This window comes from Camelus bactrianus, chromosome 3, assembly GCF_048773025.1.
Source record: "Camelus bactrianus isolate YW-2024 breed Bactrian camel chromosome 3, ASM4877302v1, whole genome shotgun sequence".
Lineage (NCBI taxonomy): Eukaryota > Metazoa > Chordata > Mammalia > Artiodactyla > Camelidae > Camelus > Camelus bactrianus.
This window is the reverse complement of record NC_133541.1, coordinates 36,358,836-36,378,316: the sequence shown is the minus strand read 5'-3', so window position 1 is coordinate 36,378,316 and position 19,481 is coordinate 36,358,836. Positions and strand designations below refer to the sequence as shown.

General features: G+C 39.3%; 1 protein-coding gene across 1 annotated transcript in view; it reads left to right on the top strand.

Moving 5' to 3' along the window:
- ARL15 (ARF like GTPase 15) overlaps positions 1 to 17,431 on the top strand; it is a 372,934-nt gene extending 355,503 nt beyond the window's left edge. The window contains exon 5 of the mRNA XM_074358035.1: positions 14,684 to 17,431. Within this exon, the coding sequence (XP_074214136.1) occupies positions 14,684 to 14,836 (153 nt within the window). The 3' untranslated portion in view covers positions 14,837 to 17,431. The remainder of the gene's footprint in view (positions 1 to 14,683) is intronic.
- The last annotated feature ends 2,050 nt before the right edge of the window (positions 17,432 to 19,481 follow it).

Genomic DNA, 19,481 nt, shown 5'->3' with positions numbered 1-19,481 from the left:
AGCGTTTTTTTCATAACTGGGTGTTGAATTTTGTCAGATGCTTTTTCTGCATCTATTGAGGTGATTTTTATCCTCCCCTTTGTTAATGTGGTGTATCACATGATTGATTTGTAAACATTGAACCATTCTTAGGTCCCTGGAATAAATCCAGTCCAACTTGATCATGGTGTATGATCCTTTTTACATGTTGCTTGATTCATTTTACTAGTATTTTGTTGAGGATTTTTGCATCTAAATTCATCAAAGATATTGGTCTGTAATATTTTTTGTAGTGTCTGTCTGGTTTTGATATCAAGTTAATGATGGCTTCATAGAATGAATTTGGGAGTGTTCTATCATCTTCAGTATTTTGAAACAGTTTGAGAAAGATAGGCATTAGTTCTTCTTTATATGTTTGGTAGAATTCCCCTGTGAAGCTGTTTGGTCCTGAACTTGTTTGCTGGGAGTTTGATGTATACAATGAACACTTTAACAAGGAAAATATAAAAAAGACCCATTTAGAAATAAAGAATTCAATAACTGAAATAAAAAACGTACTAAAAGAAATGAATAACAGCAGATTAAGGGATAAAGAAGAATACATACATGATCTAGAAGATAGAATACTGTATACATCAGGTTATTTCACTGATTTAGTTAACATTTTTATTACCAATGCTTTGAATTCTTTATCTTACAAATTGTTCATTTCTGTTCCCTTTAAGTGTGTGTTTTTCCCCTCTCCCCACACCAGGACCTTTGCTCCAGATAGGGGGAGTGCTGAAGCAAATGTTAGTCTCAGCAGTCCTCCAAACAGCCAAGTGGACTTGTCTCCCTGCTATAGGACCCCAGGACTGGCACTTACTGTGGCTTACTCCCCAGGGTGGGTGTGCATCTACCTGTAAAACCTGCTTTTTCCTCTGAGTCTTCTCCCAGGGACACAAGTTCTGACCCAGTTGCTTTCCTTCCCTTCTTACCCAATTATGTGTTTATCTTTCTCACAGCCTTAGTTCTACAAGAGTTCTTCTGCCAGTTTCTGGTTAGTGTTCAGTGAGAACTGTTCCACATGTAGATGTGTTCTATGGAGAGAGATGATGTATTCATAGAGGGAGATGAACTCTATAACCTCTTGATCCAAACCCTCAATGTTTATTTTGTTTGAGGGTGCTGTATTTAATAATGAGGTATCCAGTTGTAACCATAGTTTATTTTCATAGATAAGAGTATTTCTGCAGGAGACTGCAGGGGTGTGGGTGTCTGTGAGTATGAATTTGAATATTTTGATTTTATTTATTTATACTCCCCTTTCTTTCACAAGAGGATTTGAGGTGATAGACTCTAATATTGATTCTGACAGTGGGTATGATTTTATGTAACACTCTTTACTTCAGACTGAAATGGGTGTTAATGACTTCCTCTCTGAGAAGACTTTTGATTCAGACAGAATAAAAAGTGTGATTTAAAATGTACAGTTAGAAACTTCCTTATCTGGCCTGATCTGAACTGTTAGTTGAACAGTTAATCAAGAATTGGTTAAAGTGTTTTACCATTAAAAAAATAATAAAATGTATACTCTAAATAATTTATTTTAACTTAAAACATACAAATGGTACGAATCTTTTGATATTGGGCCAAGGCCTTTTCTTTGAGTATGTGGCCACTAATCAGAGTTCTGTATTAGATTTCTTGCATAAAACACAGCCACTACTTATGATTTTCAGCTCCTGTTTCTTTAAAGTAGAACCATAGTTAAAGACACTTGGGAAGCCATCTGCCCCTTTTTCTCCCAATCCTTTATAGTCATCTTACCTAAATCTAACTTGACAGCAGTTTGTTTTCAGTGACTGACTTTTATTGATTTCTTGAACCCATCCGATTTAGTTTTTCACAGAAATAGAAATTCTCTTTTCTAGTTCATATGTTATTCATTGGGGTCCATTTAATTTAATGAGCATTGTAAAAGAACTCTGGAGCAGAAATGGGCAGATGTGCCAAAGAGCAGTCCACTGGTCTCAAGCATCCAGGGTGTAGCCACATCACGTGGATGCTGATCCACTGGGTGTGGATGTTCACTGTGTCGACAGCATCAATCATTGTCTTGTACCAGGGCGATGAAGAGTCAGCTAATTCTAGACAGTTAAGTGGAGGTTAATCAAAAGAGCTTTTATTGTATCTGCATGAAATTTTGTTTTGAAACCAGCAAAAGATTTATTTTCATCTGTGATTCCTTAATTTTTTTTTTAAATTGAAGTACCCTTAGTTACAATGTGTCCATTTCTGGTGTACAGCACAGTGTCCCAGTCATGCATATACACACATATATATTCACTTTCATATTCTTTTTCATTAAAGATTATTATAAGATATTGAACATAGTTCCCTGTGCTATACAGCAGAAATTTTTAAATCTGTTTTTATATATAGTGGCTAACATTTGTAAATCTCAAACTCCCAAATTTATCCCTTCCTACCCTCTTTCCCCAGTAACCATAAGATTGTTTACTATGTCTGCGAGTCTATTTCTGTTTTGTAGATGAGTTCATAGTGTCCCTTTTTTTTTCTTTTTTTTTTCTTTTTTTTAAATTCCACATATGAGTGATAGCATATGGTATTTTTCTTTCTTTTTCTGGCTTACTTCACTTAGAATGACAATCTCTAGGTCCAACTATATTGCTGCAAATGGCATTATTTTATTCTTTTTTTATGGCTGAGTAGTATTCCATTGTATAAATATACCACAACCTGACTCCTTAATTTTTACCTCCTGTCATGCCATCAGCCCCTCTTTTGGATCAGTTATGTGGCAAATGTTGTTATTACTGTCTTGCCTCCTTTTTTTCATGGCACTTATTTTTACCTGACTTCACTTAGTTACGTATTTATTTAATCTATCAGTTCCTTCTACTGCTGAGGAAGCTCCATGAGGCCTGGGGCTTGTAACCTGCACCTTTGTATCCCAAGCTCAGAACAGTGAATGTGGAGACTGAGGGAAATGTGGCTGTTTCCTTGGAGCCCTTGTTTCAGCCCTATCTGACATTCTGACTTGTCCCCCACCAAGATCTGGTGATTTCTACTTTGAACAAGAAGGAAGGACAGAGAGTACATACCACGCATGGACCTTTGGTCCTCCTCCCTGATCTAGCCCTTTGCCTACCTTTCCAATCCAGTTGCTAAATCTCCTCCTGATTCCAGGGTGGGGAGCCTGATGGTTCATGCTGATAAGCCATGGATTGAATCATGAGCAGGGCTTTCGTTTTTTGACTTTTGCTTTTTTTTTTTTTTTTTTTTATCTTTTTTAATGAAGGTTCTGGGGATTATACTCAGGACCTCATGTATGCTAAGCACACATTGTACCACCGAGCTTCACCCACCTCCCTGATTTTTGCTTTAAAAAGTTCAGTTAAGAATAGAGTTTTTTCAGCCTGAGCGTTATTGATATTTGGGGCTGGATATTCCTTGTTGCAGGCAAGGGGAAGCTATCCTGTGCATTGTAGGATTTTTGACAGCATCTCTGGCTGTTACCTGGTAGACAAATGTAGCAACTGCTCCCTTCGCCCACCCCACTCTCACCCCCAGTTGTGCCAGCCAATAATATCTCCAGACATTGCCAGAAGTCCCCTGGGAGCTGGGGGTGGGGTAGGCCTCTTCTCCCCTTCAAGGACTAGTGGTTTGGACTGGTCCGGGGATGACAGCAAGGCCACACTCAAAGTGCTGTGGTAAATCCAGTCAATGGCTTTTTGAACCTTCATTTCTGGTGTTCTCTTTATGTCTGATTGTAATATTCTCCAGATTTGTCTTTCACAGGCTTTATTCTGAATTGAACTAGTCCTGTGTGGGTTTTTTTGCCTAAAATTCCTCAGGACAGATTACCACTCAGCTTTTCTTTCTTCCAACTGCCTGCAAGCCTCCTTCCAAGCTCATATTTCTCAGTGGCCAGGATATTAGGCTCCTGACTCAATTGCCAGTAGGAAAAGAAATTCTCTCCCTGTGACTACAGCATGGCAGTTTGTGACAAGGCCATTTGTTACCTGTTCGCCTTGCTCAGATGTTATTGAGGTGGCTCTCAGCTCTTTCTGCCTTTCCCCCTCATCTCTCCACACCTTCCTGTTTTTCCTTTTCCTCCCAGTGTTTCCATGGTGGCTCCTTGCTGGAGCCAGAGGAGGAAACAAACTGCTGACAGGAACATCCCTTGAATATCTCTGCATCTGGACAGGGCCATTGGCACCCTCCATTGGCGGCTGAGCAATGCCTGGCTTGCCGTGTTTGTCTCCTGTTTAAGGCCCAAGAATCTGGATCCGCTCCAACATCTAAATGTTGTCGTTGTTAGGACAGCACGCTGCCATAGTACCACGGGACCAATATTAAACATGTTTATTTGGGTTCCATATACGAGTATTTTGGTTTGTTACTCCTGCTTTTGCTTTCTCACACCTCCCTACTGTGAGCTTGACATAGGGAACATAGAGTCCTTTAAAAAGCCAGATAAACTAGACTATATCAACTCTATTTTAAATTTTTTTTGTGTGTCTTTAACAAGCTTTAACCATTGTCTAAATTTATTTTTTTCCTAATATGTTGAGTTAAAGAATCCTTAGGGTTGACCAAGTGATCGTGCTTTGGTGAATGAAGCACATTAAGGTTACCAATATTGAATAAACAGGGAGAAGAGTTCCACCCCACAGAATCAAAGTCCATCCTCCTGGTTGTCTAAGAGGTAGCAGTTGATTGAGGTGTGTTTATGGCATGGAGCCTTATGTAACAGGACAAACTGAATATGAGGCATGACCAGAAACCAATTTTAAAATATACAGTGGTTTTTTAAGAAAAATTCAAAATATGGAATAGTATAGTGATTGTCATTCATGTGTTGGCTAACATCAGGTGACCTCAAATGTTTCAGTAATGAAGGTCTTTGGAGGATGAAATTTGATGTTCACTCTGGGGCAGATGTTGGATTTGAAATATACCAGGCTTGAGGTCTTCTTTCTCTCATGCTATCTTGCCGAATCACAGGCTCTGGTTGAAAACAGTGCAGCTCCATAATACAAAAGTATAAATTTTCAGACTGGAAGGTCCTCCGAGCACATCTACTAGTCCCAGTCTAAGCATTTAGCAAAGCAGAGGAGGAATAATCTAATTGTGTTGATCCATTTCAATTACCGAGGCAGACACAACTATTGGTAATAGATGAGGTTTTTTTCCCAATACCTCTTAACCTCCTGAAATATGGAATTCATATCTTCAACGTGCACTTCACAATATCAGGATATCTACCCACCCTCCCATCCATTTCAGTATGCACAGTTAATGAGTATTAAGTTTAAAAAATCACCTTAAAAGAATCAATTTCATGGTGAATGCATCTAGTTAAGCAAGCCATTTAAACAACATTTTACTCGTGTGTAGCAGACCATTTTATAAGTTACTGATAGCTTTCCAAGCCTGTGTTTCAGACAAGCTAATTGGTTGTCTCTGATGTGTTTGGGGCTTTCCCTCATTAACTCCCCTTCCTGTCTAGTACATACTTGACTAGCTCTGATACATATAGGTAGGACTTTTTATTAAACAGCCGTACTCTCTTGCCAGTAGAAAGTTTTTCGTAGATACATTTCTTCCTACATACAATATTTGCCTTCTTGAAATAAAGGTAAATGATAACTGAATATTATCCCAAACATGGAGGATACAGAATCAAGTGTCACACCCTAAAAGTGCTCGGTATCCAAAATGAATGCTGTTTTGAAAGAGTGGAATAAAGGAAGGAGAGAAGAGAAAAGAGAAAAAGGAATTGGTGAGCTGTTGGAAGCTGGCTGCCTCTGTAATTAATGGCTGTGTTATAGATGTTATTGAAAAGGCTGATGCCTGCACCTGCATGCAAAGACAAGTGTACGGATGCTTCTCTTTTTGCATATATCAGTGCTTTCCATTCTCTGAGATAAGAATTAGTTGCTTTATTTGGACACAGATTAAAGGAATAGCTCAAAGCTTGAGTGTCCTGTGGGTCTTGAGATTTCTGGAGTAGTTCTCTTTTCCATGATAGGCTGTTTACTTTCCTATTTGCAAAACAGTTCATTGCAGCTGCCTGTAGACATATGTGTGTAATAGAGTTTAAACCAGTTAGACCTACAGTTTTGAAACTGTTCATGAAATCCCACCTCATATATGAAACTTGGCCTGATTAATTGTGAAGAGTGGTCATTTCTATCTGATTGATATTCAGTTTCCTTACTTTACTAACATTTTAATATGGGATGAAATATACTAGTGTTGTGTTGCCTTTTTCATTATAATTTCATTGTACTGGATGCACTGTGTCTGGCATTCTACTTGGTATATGAATGAATACCAAATAATTTTTCCATTGTGCCCTCAAGGAACTGAGGACTCATACACATGAAAAAATTAAAGAATTACCCAAATCTAGTAAAACTAGAAGATCTAATGAACTGGGTGAAAATGGAGTTCACCATAGACTTGTGGAGACACTTCATCCCCAGTGAGTCTTGATATCCTAACCCATTCATTTCCATAATAATTTTTGATCATGCCCATTTTAAAGAGAACGTAATGGCTCATATAACTGAATTCATAACTGCAAAAAAGTAGAAGCAGCTCAAGTGTCCATCAACTGATGAACATGGATAAATGAAATACAGCATATCCGTCCAATATAACATTATTCAGCCATAAAGGGGAATGAACTACATGCCACACGTGGTGAACCTTGAAGACATTATGCTAAGTGAAAGAAAGCAGGCAGAATTTAATTTAAAATGTGTAAGTGATCAGAATTAGCCTTCTATGTAGAGAGGTATAAGATTTTAGTTAATCTTGCAAATAGTGTTAGAATATTCCAGAACTTGAAAGTCACTGAATATATAAATTTAAGGGAAGAAATTTTTAAGAATTCTTACTGGAAAACAAATAATTCTTAACCACTTGAGGATGTGTTGATTATTAGGCAGTCTGGATGCCTAAAGAGAAAATTGAATTTATTAAATTTATAAATGGAGTTTTGAAATGTTTAGAGTGGTTAACTAAACTAAGTTTGTAAATAGACCTAAACAGTATTCAGCCCTCTGAACATTTGTGTTAAAATTTACCAGATGTACAGAGTATTAAGATTTTTGAGTTGAATATAATAGCTTCAGGAAAAGCTAGATTTCAGTTACTACAAGTTTTTAGGGGGTTGGAGTGGTAATTAGGTGTATTTATTTCTTTTTTAAAGAAGGTACTGGGACCATGTGCATGCTAAGCTTGCACTCTACCAATTGAGCTATACCCTCCCCCTACTACAAGTTTAATAAATTGTGTATTCCCTTTTAAAACTGCAAGATAACAATACCTAGTATTTCTGTGCACTAAAAGCCATCCTTAAGTACACCAAAACCCCCAAACTGACAGGTTACCTCATACCCTGAAGTTCTTGGGGCCTTTAGGAAGTCTTCCCGTGAAAGAAACCCAGACTGAACACAGAGAGGAAAAAACTAGGGCTTTGCTGAGAGATGACCCTTCTGCCTGCAAGTCTACAATTGAAAGCATCTGAAGTTGTAAGTGGAGCCTGGCCAGGTTGGAAAAGCCAACTTCTCTGTCCTCCTAGAGTGTGAGCCACGGTGGGGAGGAGAAGGGCGGGCAAGCCGGGTCACCCCTGGGCCCTCCCAAGCTCTCCCTGCGCCCCTGCTGGACAAACCAGGAAGCTGCAGGATGCAGGAGGCAGGGCTTGGCAAATTTTTTTTTCTGTAAGAGGCCAAATAGTAACTCTTCTAGGTTTTGCAGGACATACCGTCTCCGTGGCAATTACTCAGGGTTGCCATTGTGGCGTGAAAGCAGCCATAAATTAGTGAATAAGCATGACTCTGTCCCAATAAAACTTTATTTTAAGGGAATTTATAGTACCTGGAGGAGGCGACCAACAGTGGCTGCTGTGACTAAAGTTGCTTCCGCTTTTAAGAGTTTCTTCTGTAACCTTAAGGCTTCAACTTGAGGTGATAGGAGGACATCAGCTGGTTTTTAAAATACGATCCTTTCTGCCTGTGGATGGAGGCCTCTGAGGTTGGAAGCAGGAGTTGGAGCAAAGGTCTGCCTGCAGGCATCACTCCAGGCTGTAGAGGGCCAGGTAGACCAGCAGAAAAGGGTGCAAATGGGAATATGGGGTTTCTTTCATTGCTCCCTGAAAACAGAAGGCATCCACAGCTAGATCTATGCCTTTCACAGTGATTGTCTGCTAAGCAAGCCTTGGGGCTAAGAGAATAAAACACCCTCCCCCACACCCCCCAGGTATCTCAATAGGAGAAAAGAGATACAATTTGTTCTGTAATTTCCAGGTTAGCAAGTTCAGCAAAAATAGGAATGCTTTTCAGATCCTAAATCTCACCACCAAAGCAAATGGGATCATTTTGTTTGGCTCTTCTGGGGCATTCTGAATCCCTCTGTGGCATGGAAGACTGGGTTTTTCTATACGTGTTGTCACAACATACAGCATTCTGTACACGTCAGAGGTTACTGCCTGGGCAGGAAGACGTCTAATAAGGGTGAGGCTCCATCACAGGTCATCACCTGCAGTCATTTGGTCTTTAATTATTCCAAGGTCAGGCAGGCTGCACTTTGCTTAAGAAACAAGCCATCTTATCAGAACAGCACTTTTATATCACACCTCATGTTTGTGAAAGCAATTGTCCATTATAAATATGCACCCCCAGAGTAATATTGTGGTACTGGTTAACATCACGTTATCATTTTCTGGTCCCTATTAGTGCTCAGTGAAAAGAAATAATATCTATTCTGCACTGTAGTATCTTTGGGACTGTGGCAAATTGGTTTTACGTGTATTATTTATTTCTGCCTTAATGACATATTTAGTCCCTTTCTAAGGATTTCAAAATCCTGCAAGCAGTACAATGAAAAGGGGAACAGCTGGTGCCGCTCTCTGTAGACTAACCTTTCTTTGAACAAGCTGCCAAGAATGCACTCTGAAGAATCTTAATGATGCCCGGCCACTTTATCTCCAGACCCGGTCATGGAGCCACGGTGTGGGCAAAGTTCTCTCTGACTTTGTTGAAGGTTACCAAGTTAAGCCTGTGCCATGAACTTCTGCGATGAAGACAGCAGAGCTGGAGGGCCCCTTCACAAACACATACAAGATGCATGTACTTAGTGGTGTGGTAGTAAGCGTTTAACAGCCAATCCTCTAGAAAGAAAAAGTCCTGGTTTGTTGCACTTGCAGATTTCCGTGGTGTAGATACAAAATACCGTGGCCGATTTCATGACTTGGTAGATTTGACATCCTTGTATCTGGAGTTGGAAAGAGAATGCAGACAATCAGTATTTCAATACAAATGTTTTCCTCTCGTGTGGCATGTGAATACAATGGGTGCATCTGCTCTGGTGATTAAAGGGAGGAGCTGGGGTGTAGCTGAGGAAAGTCCTGCTCCCTGTTTAACAGCATGAGCAATATCCTACAAAATTTCACAGTCCATTCAGGCTCTCTTCACATCCTCTTAATTGGAGTCCTGGGATAAATGTATCATCCAGACCATCCTTTTATCAAAGAATTAAGAACCAATATGAATCTGTCTCCAAAGACACAATTCACATAGTTCTTTGAAAAGTACAAACTATGCAATGGACACGTCGTTATGGCAAGAAACTCGTAACAAATCCACTGGGTTCAAGATAGTTAACCGGGTCATGTTCTCTTGCACCGTCCTCTAGCTTTGAAACCTACAACTGCAGTTTTTCCTGGCTTTCTGAATTTTGTTGACAATTCTCACCCTGGAGTGTCGACTGTCTTATCTATTGATCTGTCACTGTGGTTTTGAAGGAGTTGAACCACCTAGACTCCATGAGACCTGATTCCTTCTGAAGAGACAAAGAAGGTGCCTTTATTCCTAAAGCTTCTTTGACAATCTTCTACTGAGACCCTTCTTATTCAAACTGACTTACATGATTTTAGAGTTATTCTAAATAATCATATTCCTCTTTATTGGAATCCACTGCTTTTCTCACTTTCAGTTGAAATGTGTAGTCAAGGTGGTATGAGTGACAAAGCCTTTAGTAAACTATACAGTATTAAACAGCCTTTTATGGCTACTAAAAAGCCAGGCGTGGGGCAGGTGTGGGACTTGTAATCTTCTAATACAAATGATGAGGACCGTCCCCTTGTCAGGCTGTTGCTTCTGTTTTGTTTTTGTTTTACAGTATTCTGTCTAATCCGTGGAACCCCATACATTGGCAAGTGGAGGGCTGGCACAGGTGGCTCATTAAAGTGCAGTCACCAGGCTCGTTCAAGTGGTGGTTGAATGAAGGAAGCTGTGGGAAGCCAGCTTTCAGGATGCAGGTTTCCAAAGCTCCTTAGACTGATTCCCCACCCCACGGCAACCGCCCCCAAGTTTAAGAGCTGTCCATTATAATCTGCTAGTTTGTTGCAGAGGGAATATATGTGTTGCATGGAGTAGGGATCTGGGAAAGTACCGGTGGAGAAAATGTCCAGCTTCTATCTCTAGTGGTGAATGTATGGAAAAAATAAGCAAAGAGCCTCAGACAGGGGCAAGAGATACCTGCTTCAGCAGGGGCAGGACCACCCCAGGTGGTGTTCTGGAAGTGGGAGGGGGCAGGGTGTTTTCAGTTATAACAAAGACTGGTTGGTGCTGATGGCATTGCGTTCGCTAGAACCAGGGGTGGCCCCATGCATCCTAAACAATTGTCACACACCCTCTCTTTAACATCTTGCTACACATTTGTGCGGGCCAAAGACTCCTGTTAAAGACCTGAGCTTATAAAGCAAGCCTATGTAACATAAAATGCTGAGTAACCCCTTGCTCCCCAAAAGTGTTTAAAAGAAAACGAGGCCAACTCTGGCCACACGCTACTTACACGGTTTAATAACAAAAACAAAAAAATAAGCAGCTCAGCATTTTAAATAAAATAAGATTGGCAGGTTTTTAAAAAAGAAAAACCTATCATCACAGTTCAGAGACTATTTACGTGACTTCTAGAAATTTAGTCACAACAGGTTTGTAGGAACTGTAAATAAAATTTTTGAATGTGAAGTGAGGGCAAGATAGGGAAAACAGTGGGTATCATTGCAGCCCCACTAGAAGCCCTGTAAGTGGGAGAGAGTTATTTCACTATTTCTCTACTCAAGGAAACATAAAGGACATCTCCTACCCAAGGAGTGGGTCTCCTGTGCTGTGTAATGTCTCACAGGTTTAACAGCTGCTACAAACATTAGCAGCAATGAAATGGTGCCGATTTGCCTCTGTTCTATTAGGACTTTACAGTAAATGTGACGTGTGAATAACGGAACGCAGTCATGCAAATCACCCCGAGGTTGCTTGAATGGAGAAAGGGCTCTGATAACATAGCTCAAATAGGTTGGCAACTTACAGTGGCTTTGTTTTCCTATCTCTAGGGTGGACACATGGCCACCAACAGATGCCCATTCTCTGTGGCCATTCTGAAAATAGCTCAGTGACCTACAGGTTGCCAGGCAGCTGTATTCTGATGTCATTCCCCCAAGTGCCGTCCCCAGAAGCCAATGTGAAATAACCATCGCTCATGATTCCAGCCGTTTCCAGTTAGCCATGACATTTAAGCAGCTGATGATGAAGTATTCAAAAGACTTGGGTTCATTTTCCCTGGAGTTGTTTTTAAAATTTTTATCTTGATAATCAAATAACCTTTAAAAAATTATGTCCATCATTAGAAAATAGACCCTTATATCATAGGCAGTTTTTTTAACCTTAAAAATAATATCAGATGTAAGCCTATGATTTATGTTGGTCAAACTTAAACCTTTCTTTAAAATTATATACCAGCCTATAGAACAGAAAAGGCCATCGCAGATAAGTCAAATGTGACTGTGAGTCATTTTTATGGTAGTAATTGAGGGGGTAAAATGTGAATTTCAGTTTAATATAAGAAAACAAAATAAAAATATTATCCTAAAGAAAAAAGTTGAAGGCAGAGCACTAAGTCTTCATCTTCCTCTCTCTTACATGGTACTCTTTGTTTTTGAAACATGAAACTCTGGATAATGAAAAGCTATGTTCCTATGGCAAACACAGTCACTTACTGTACTTGAATAGCACTGGAATGCCCGCTTGTTTTAAAGCTGATACTATAAATGTAGAGTGGTATGGAATCACTTGAATACCAGTAGGGTGAATATGGCAGAGTTAGATACCCACTTAGGTTACGAATCTGAAAATCTCGGGTTACCCAGCCATATTTGTCAGCTTAACACCAGTAGGCTCCTTCATCTGGCGACCACCCTGTAATCAAAGCTTCCATTTCCTCCTCGTGTTTAATATTCAGCAGGAACAACTTCTGAAACATAACTACCTTCAGACATCTTTATTATCTCCCAAGTGTGCCTACGTGATAGACTGTATTTTCAGTTGCCTAGAAACCAACCTGATGCATAGCTAAAATCCTTACTGTGTTTTCCTCTCTGGTCCATATTGTGAAATAGCACCAGTTATGATATTTTGTGATTATGTAAATCTAACATTCTTTTTAAGTGAGCTGTTAATATGCTGCTAGGATGAATTCTGTGGACTTGTAAGTGAACCATTTGAAAGAATATATACTTATTGTGTTAGTAATATATACTTATTGTGTTAGTCTTTATTTCAATATTTTAATATTATTAGATTTCTTGCCACTAGTCCTCTTTTAGTCATTAGCAATACTTAAAATGCTGTCCTTTTAGATTTGAGATTATAAAATGTGACAAGGGTACAACGTCCTTCATATACCAGATTTGGATGTGACATGCTGTCCACTCTTGATGGGAGGCATAATTGGTCAAATACCAGATTGCATTGTAGGCACAGGGTTCTCCATTTTTGCACTCAGTGGCACAATCTGAAGGCTTTCTTTGTGGCAGAATCGAGGAGACTAACATCTCTGACTTTAAACATTTTAGAGCAGCCAACTCTTCCTTCTCCCTATAGATTTAAACATGTTTCCCACCTGTTGCCCCTGCCAACTCTTCTCTCCTGCTCCCTCGGTCCACTGACTGGTAGTTCCTTCCTCAGTAGGGCAGGGTTGATCCCTGGTGCTGGTCATTGCACAAACCATTTCAGATTCTCTTGGAAGTTAAGTCACTTTCAGTGCTCTAAAAAAAAAGACTTAAGAGAATGGAGTTTACATTTTCCATAAGGGAGAATCCTCTTCACAACATGATTTGTAAAATGCCTTGGCCAAAAATTGGTCTGAAGTTGTATACCCATTTTCTGACCTACCTGTGAGCTTTTTGTTACTCTTCAAAATCTGAATTAATGAGAGTCCTTTCATTCTCAAGGGCTTCTTATTTATTATTTGTTTATTTATTATAGTTGTAGTAGTAGTATTTATTATGAATTTGCAGACATCTCTAGGAGGACTTTTGGGACACACTCGAACCATGAAATGTTAGCATATTTGTGGTTCCTAAATTACTGTGAAAACTTAGTTTATTTATATCTTCTTGCTCACATAAAAAATGTACACATATATTAATACTACTTTGGTGTATCTCTGCTGTCAACAATAGTCTGGTGCTTGTGATGATAAAGGCAAAATGAAACCACATTTGGAAGTGATGTAAGATTGGGACACCTTTTTTTTTCTGGGTCAGGTATTGACCAAGGTAAGACCCTGGAATTTTCCATGGCACATGGGATTTAATGCAACTTGTTGATGACTAATGTCTTCGAACAGTGCATCTTCTGATGCTATTCACTGTATTTGATGTTATGTAAACCCTGCTGGGCTATAAATACAATGTCCTATTCTGTGTGTGTGTGTGTGTGTGTGTGTGTGTGTGTGTGTGTGTGTGTGTGTGTAGCTTCATGAACTTTGTGTTTTATCTTACTTTTTGAGAGAAACTCATCGATACTTCTGGAAGTCATAATAATTTGATATTTATTCACTGTCAGGAGTTGGTAACCTGGGATGCTGTTAGTATCCTAGCACAGTACTTACTAAGAATGACTTATGAACGGTTATTAATCGAACAGATTTTTAAGATTGCAAATGCTACATTCCACATACCAGTTATAAGATCTTGATTTTTCCCTCCCTAAAAATTCAAGACTGGAAGAAAAAAAAGATAGGAGACTTCATGTGTAAGTTTATATATGCATATACATACACTCGATTTCTGTCCTCTTTCCTAAAAAAAAAAAAACACTTTCCCAGGTCTCAGAAATGGATGCCAGAAATTTAAGGGAGAGAAGAAAGGGTTATTTAAATTATGTTTTTTGTTGTGTGTGTGTTTGATGGTCAAAGTAATTGAGGCTTATCTAATTCATAGTGTACATACTACAGGCTGTCACCCATTTAATAAGTTAGCAAGCTGAGGTAGTGAAAGCTACTCTGCTAGTTATTTTGATTGAATTGCAGCTTTTTGGTGTCTGTTTCGCCTTGTGCCATAGTACATATAATTCTTTCTTAGACTTCTTCAGACCTCCCATGCCGTTAAATGAATGGGTGGAATGGTGGCTTGCAAGCGGGTCATTCACCCCTAAAGAAAACACTCCCGGGTCACAACATATAACCCACATTATAACCACAGCTGTGGATGGGATTCTGGAAAGTCCTAGGCATCACAGTTCAAATAACTTCCTAAAATCCCCCATCTCATGACTCACAAAATTTCCTTATGAGAAAGGTTCAGATATAATTAATAACATATTTATCTTCCCCCTCCTCCATGAAGGTCAAAAAATATTTTGAACTTGAACCACTTGCACGTGGGAAACGCTGGATTCTGCAGGCCTGCTCGCTGGATGACACGGATGCACTGAAAGACAGCTTCTCTCAGCTGATAAATTTGTTAGAAGAAAAAGACCATGAAGCTGTAAGAATGTGAAATCTGGCGAAGAAGACGGGTTCCCCAAAGGCCTTGAACCTATCATGTTAGTTTCTCATTTTAATTTTATTTTGGTATCAAGACTGTAATGGCTTCAGTATCTATTTTCTTCCAGTTATCTCAGACTCTCATCTCTCTATTAAAGTGAACATTCTGTATATCAGGTGAATTATCATCGGCATTAACGCCAAGTACACACTACTGAGAGAGAATTTATTCTCTGTTTACCACTAATCATCTTCACCGCATGTCTCTTCCTTCTGTTGTTCTAAGCGTCTCTTCTCCACTCTGTGCTAAAATGGATGGAATTTGCAGCTCACGGAAATCAGATCCCTCACGGAGGACTCAGGGAGACTCAGAACCTAGACTCATTTACCCTGGCTTTAGGGTGATGTGTTGTTGACTGGGGCTTCCCTTAATATGTGTATCATTTTCAAGATCCCTTGAGAAGTTTATTTGATTTGATTTGGTCTTATTTTAATTTTTAGTTTTTCATATACTGGCCTTACAGATTATGGGAGAAAAAATGAGTACCAAAAACTTCAATTAATTACCTTATCAGAATGGAATATCCTGCCATAGTCAAATTGACTTTGAAGAACTTAAAGACAAGATGTCTAATGGGTTGGTTTTTTTTTTTTTTTTTAATTACATCTGAAGTCTCCCTCACTCCCCTCTCTTGAGGACAAAGACATTGTTTTCGTTTTTGAGAAGAGTTAGAGGAAATGCAGGTACAGTGTACGTATGCATCGATTACTATTTCAAGTCCTCAAATATTTTTAATGGAAGAATTACCCAACATAAAGTCAAGCTGCAACATGGTATGTTTCTAAAAATCTTTTTCTAAAAATTGTATATCTGATTGAAATAGAGAAAATAATTTTTAAAATAATAGATAAATTTTTTTTAAAATAGCCAAATGAAGTATAGTTTAGGCTGGCTAGGGTTTAAGCTGGCACGTATTTGACAGAGATAACGAAGGCAGAATCATCTGTATATTCATTCGGTAAATGCTAATGTTGCTTAATGGAGTCTCTTAATGTCTCCATCTAGTAATTAAAGCTCTATCAGTATTTCTATTATAAACCTCTATTTTCAGGGGTTTCAATGTGCCCTTAAAAATGTGCTGGGGCCGCAGCAGATAAATAATTTTAGGGCCTAGATTCAGTCTTTGAAACTAATTTTTTTGTTCATTTAACTTAAATGATAAAATTATGCAGAGATAAATGTACAGTTTTAGTAAGTTTTGGCACCTTTAGCCTTTTCTAAATCAGGAATGATCTATGGATATTGAGGTTAATGGATGAAATACTCTTTGGCACATTTTATAGATTTTTGGCCACTTAAAATACTGAGCGGCCAAGTGATAGAAAACTGCTCCCTTCACCTGAGCAATAAAAACATGTTTGTAATTTTTAGGTAGCGTAGACTGATTCCCAAATATCGCAGACTCACACTGTATTACAGGGTGATGTAATACATTATAATTCTCCAGAAGATACATGTCATTCAAATATGGCCTTTGTGGTCTGATCTTGTAGGTGGATTTTAATGAAATTACCTTTGAAACATCCAACACTTCTTTTAAGCTTTTTTTTTTAATAGGATGGATCAAAAAAGATTCATATGCAATTTTTGTCTACAGCATCCTTGAATATTTTTAACACTGTGTAATCCGTGAGCAGCACAAAACTTTTATTCCAATGACCATTGACACAATCCCTGCTTTTTATTTTGTCCCATTGTGCTCATCTTCTACGAAAAATAAATGATCATTAGGCATTGCTTTCTCTGCAAGTTCATTAAATGTAGAATGTTGTCTTTTTAAGATACCGTGGCTGAGTGCTCCTAAGCCATCTGTTAAATGACTTCCCGTTGTCTGTGTGTTCATGTGTGCACCAGTGATGGGCTTCTTCTCAGACCCATGACTGTCTGCAGTGTCTCAGCCGTCAGAATGAAAACATTATCAATCAGTACCCAACAACAGCTGTTTTTGACAAGTTTCTGTCTGACGCCTAATGCTTTACAACTGTCAATAAGGCTCCTTCTTTGTCTAGCAGTTCAGAGCTCGCCGTCTTGCTGCTTCCCTGCTGCATCCTGTCCTTGTAACCCTAGAATTTACCATGTTTTGGAAATCCACGTGGGGGGAGGGGAGAGGGCTTGGACCGGCGTTGGGGGGTGGGGGGTGGTTGTGCGTGTGCGTCGTATTCCTCCTTCTATGTACAGCGCCACAGGTGTCTTAGTTTGCATATTCAGATATTGTATAGGAAAAACAGTCTGTTATGGATTTCTTCACTTAGCTTCTTGTTATATTTATGGAAGTTACCAGTTTTTGTACCTTCTTAGCTAGAGCAGTTGCCTTTTTGTAATGGCAATTAATTTATATGACAGAACTTTGTATCTACTGTAGTTTACGATGTCAGTTGCTAACTAACTGCCATATTACCCTGTCGTTCTATTAAAAAATGCTGTATCTATACTTTGAGGTTAACAGATTCATGTGGACAATTGCCAGGCAAGAAGAGTTCGTATTGTCCATGATTTAGATTTGATTTCCACTATCTTCAAATGAAAATAAACGCTGAGTAGAATTGATGTTTTCAGACTGACTCCTTCCAACTTTAGCATTTGGGAGTCCCAGATTTCTGTTTACATTTGTGTTGCCTGTTTAAGTCTTCAAAATAAGTTCTGCTGCTCTTGGGTCAAAACAAATGATTAATTCACATTTCTTTTGAAGCCACTGTGAAAACCTTAAGAGACCAAAAAAAAAAAAAGCATCGGTGTCTTTTCCAGTCGGTTTGTCTTCAGCAGAGATTTAGTTTCATTGGAGCTATTCCGTCAGAATGCGTGAGCAGAGTTGAGATGTTAATGGCAAGTGTCATCCTTCAATCAAAGCACCATTTTATAATATTTGTTGTAAAAATAGCTTTCTAAGTGTAACTGTTTGGAGCCATGAACTGCGTCCTTCAATGAGGATTGATGCCCTCAGGAAACAGTGACTCAGGAAGAAATGCCATGGATTTACAGGTCCATCCTTAAGGATGAGAGTATTCTATAAAACAGAAAGAAAAATAAGATAGATGGACGAAGAAGAGGAAGGAAAAGGGGGAAAAGAAAAACGTAATAGAAAGTGAAAAATACAAATCCCAGCTCTTGTTTGGTCCCAGATGCAACGTTATCCTGACACATTATTTAACTACACAGAAAGCTTGCAACACCTCGCTTCTAAGCTGGGATCCAACCTGCGTTCCTAGTTTTGTTTCCAAGGTTGGCAATTAACAGTTATCAAGTTCCTAAGCACCTCAGACCTATCCAAGCAAATGTGGACAGAACAGTAAGATTTTGAAGCAAAAGGGGTTTTTTTTAATAATGTCCAGATGGAATATTCAGACTCGAGTGGAAATCTAATATTCATGCCTGGCTTTATCCTCTTTATAATTTTAGAGTGCATTTTCATTAACCTCCTGACCTAATGGTGCAAACAGAAAGGAAAAGGTATGTGGAGGCGGGAAGTGGGAGTTGCCCTTGGGGACCCCTCGTTTTCAATGCGTTTGGAAGGAGGGATAAAACTTTAGGAGAATGTAGATCTCCTGCCATGTCTTTCCCTTAACCCAGGTCCTGGGGATCTGAAGTTCATGCTGTGAAATGCATTATCACATCATGTTGGGATTTCCTGGATCCCAAGGGTTCACAACTTTTGAGTCCCCACTGAGTCAGCATGATTAAATGATTTGCATCTCGGAGTTAAATGTTTTCCAGCTCAGATGCATGAAGTGACGGATGAGCTCGGTTTGGCGCCCTACCCCACCCTCCTTGTCCTGATTTAGGAACATGAAAGGGATCCCTGTAAGACCCAGAAGACTTAGATGGGTTATCAGTTTCCCCTCCCCTTTCCCATCTTCTTTGAATGAAAAACTTTCCTTCCACCTACTGTTCCATCAGAGCTGGGACTTCTGGCTTCCCATCCTGGGGATTCATCTGTGTGTGACGACCTCTTCACAAAGTGGCTTTCTCTGAAAACCAACACCAAGAGTTTAAAAGTCACGAAGAAGAACCTCTCCAAGATGCATCGTTCTTTCCTTACGAAACAGTGAAGTAAAAAGTGCACGATTCTTCTCTCAGATTTTCTCTACTCTCCCATCTTGCATTCCGGCTCTGTTCCATGAGGCCTGCTCTAATCACTGGGTCCTGGTTTAGAAAGGCCACCAACGATGTTCTTAGGCTTTGCTGACCCACGTTTTCATCGTCTGCTCAAGTCCTCAGATTGCCAGAAGGTTCCATGGCACTCTCTATTTGAATAATCACTTTTTACAGGGAAATGGTTCAGGCTTTGTGGTGGTTCAAAGCAACTTCACTTACCGTATGTATTTTGTAAGGTGACTGGTATCCTGTTTGGAGAATAAGGAGAGGGACTCCTCGATTTCATGCCTCGCTCGGGTCAGCTTGGTTTTTGACCCAGTCTGACTCCTGGCCCCTTACTGCTCCAGTAGACATTTCCACAACTACGGACCAACTTGGGCACAGCCATCAAATCACACTTTTTAAAACAAGATCCTCTTGAGGGGAAAAAAATCTGCATACTACCAAAGAATGATGGATTCCTTTTTTTGTTCTTTCTTTTTTGTTCAAAAATCTCTGCCTCTTA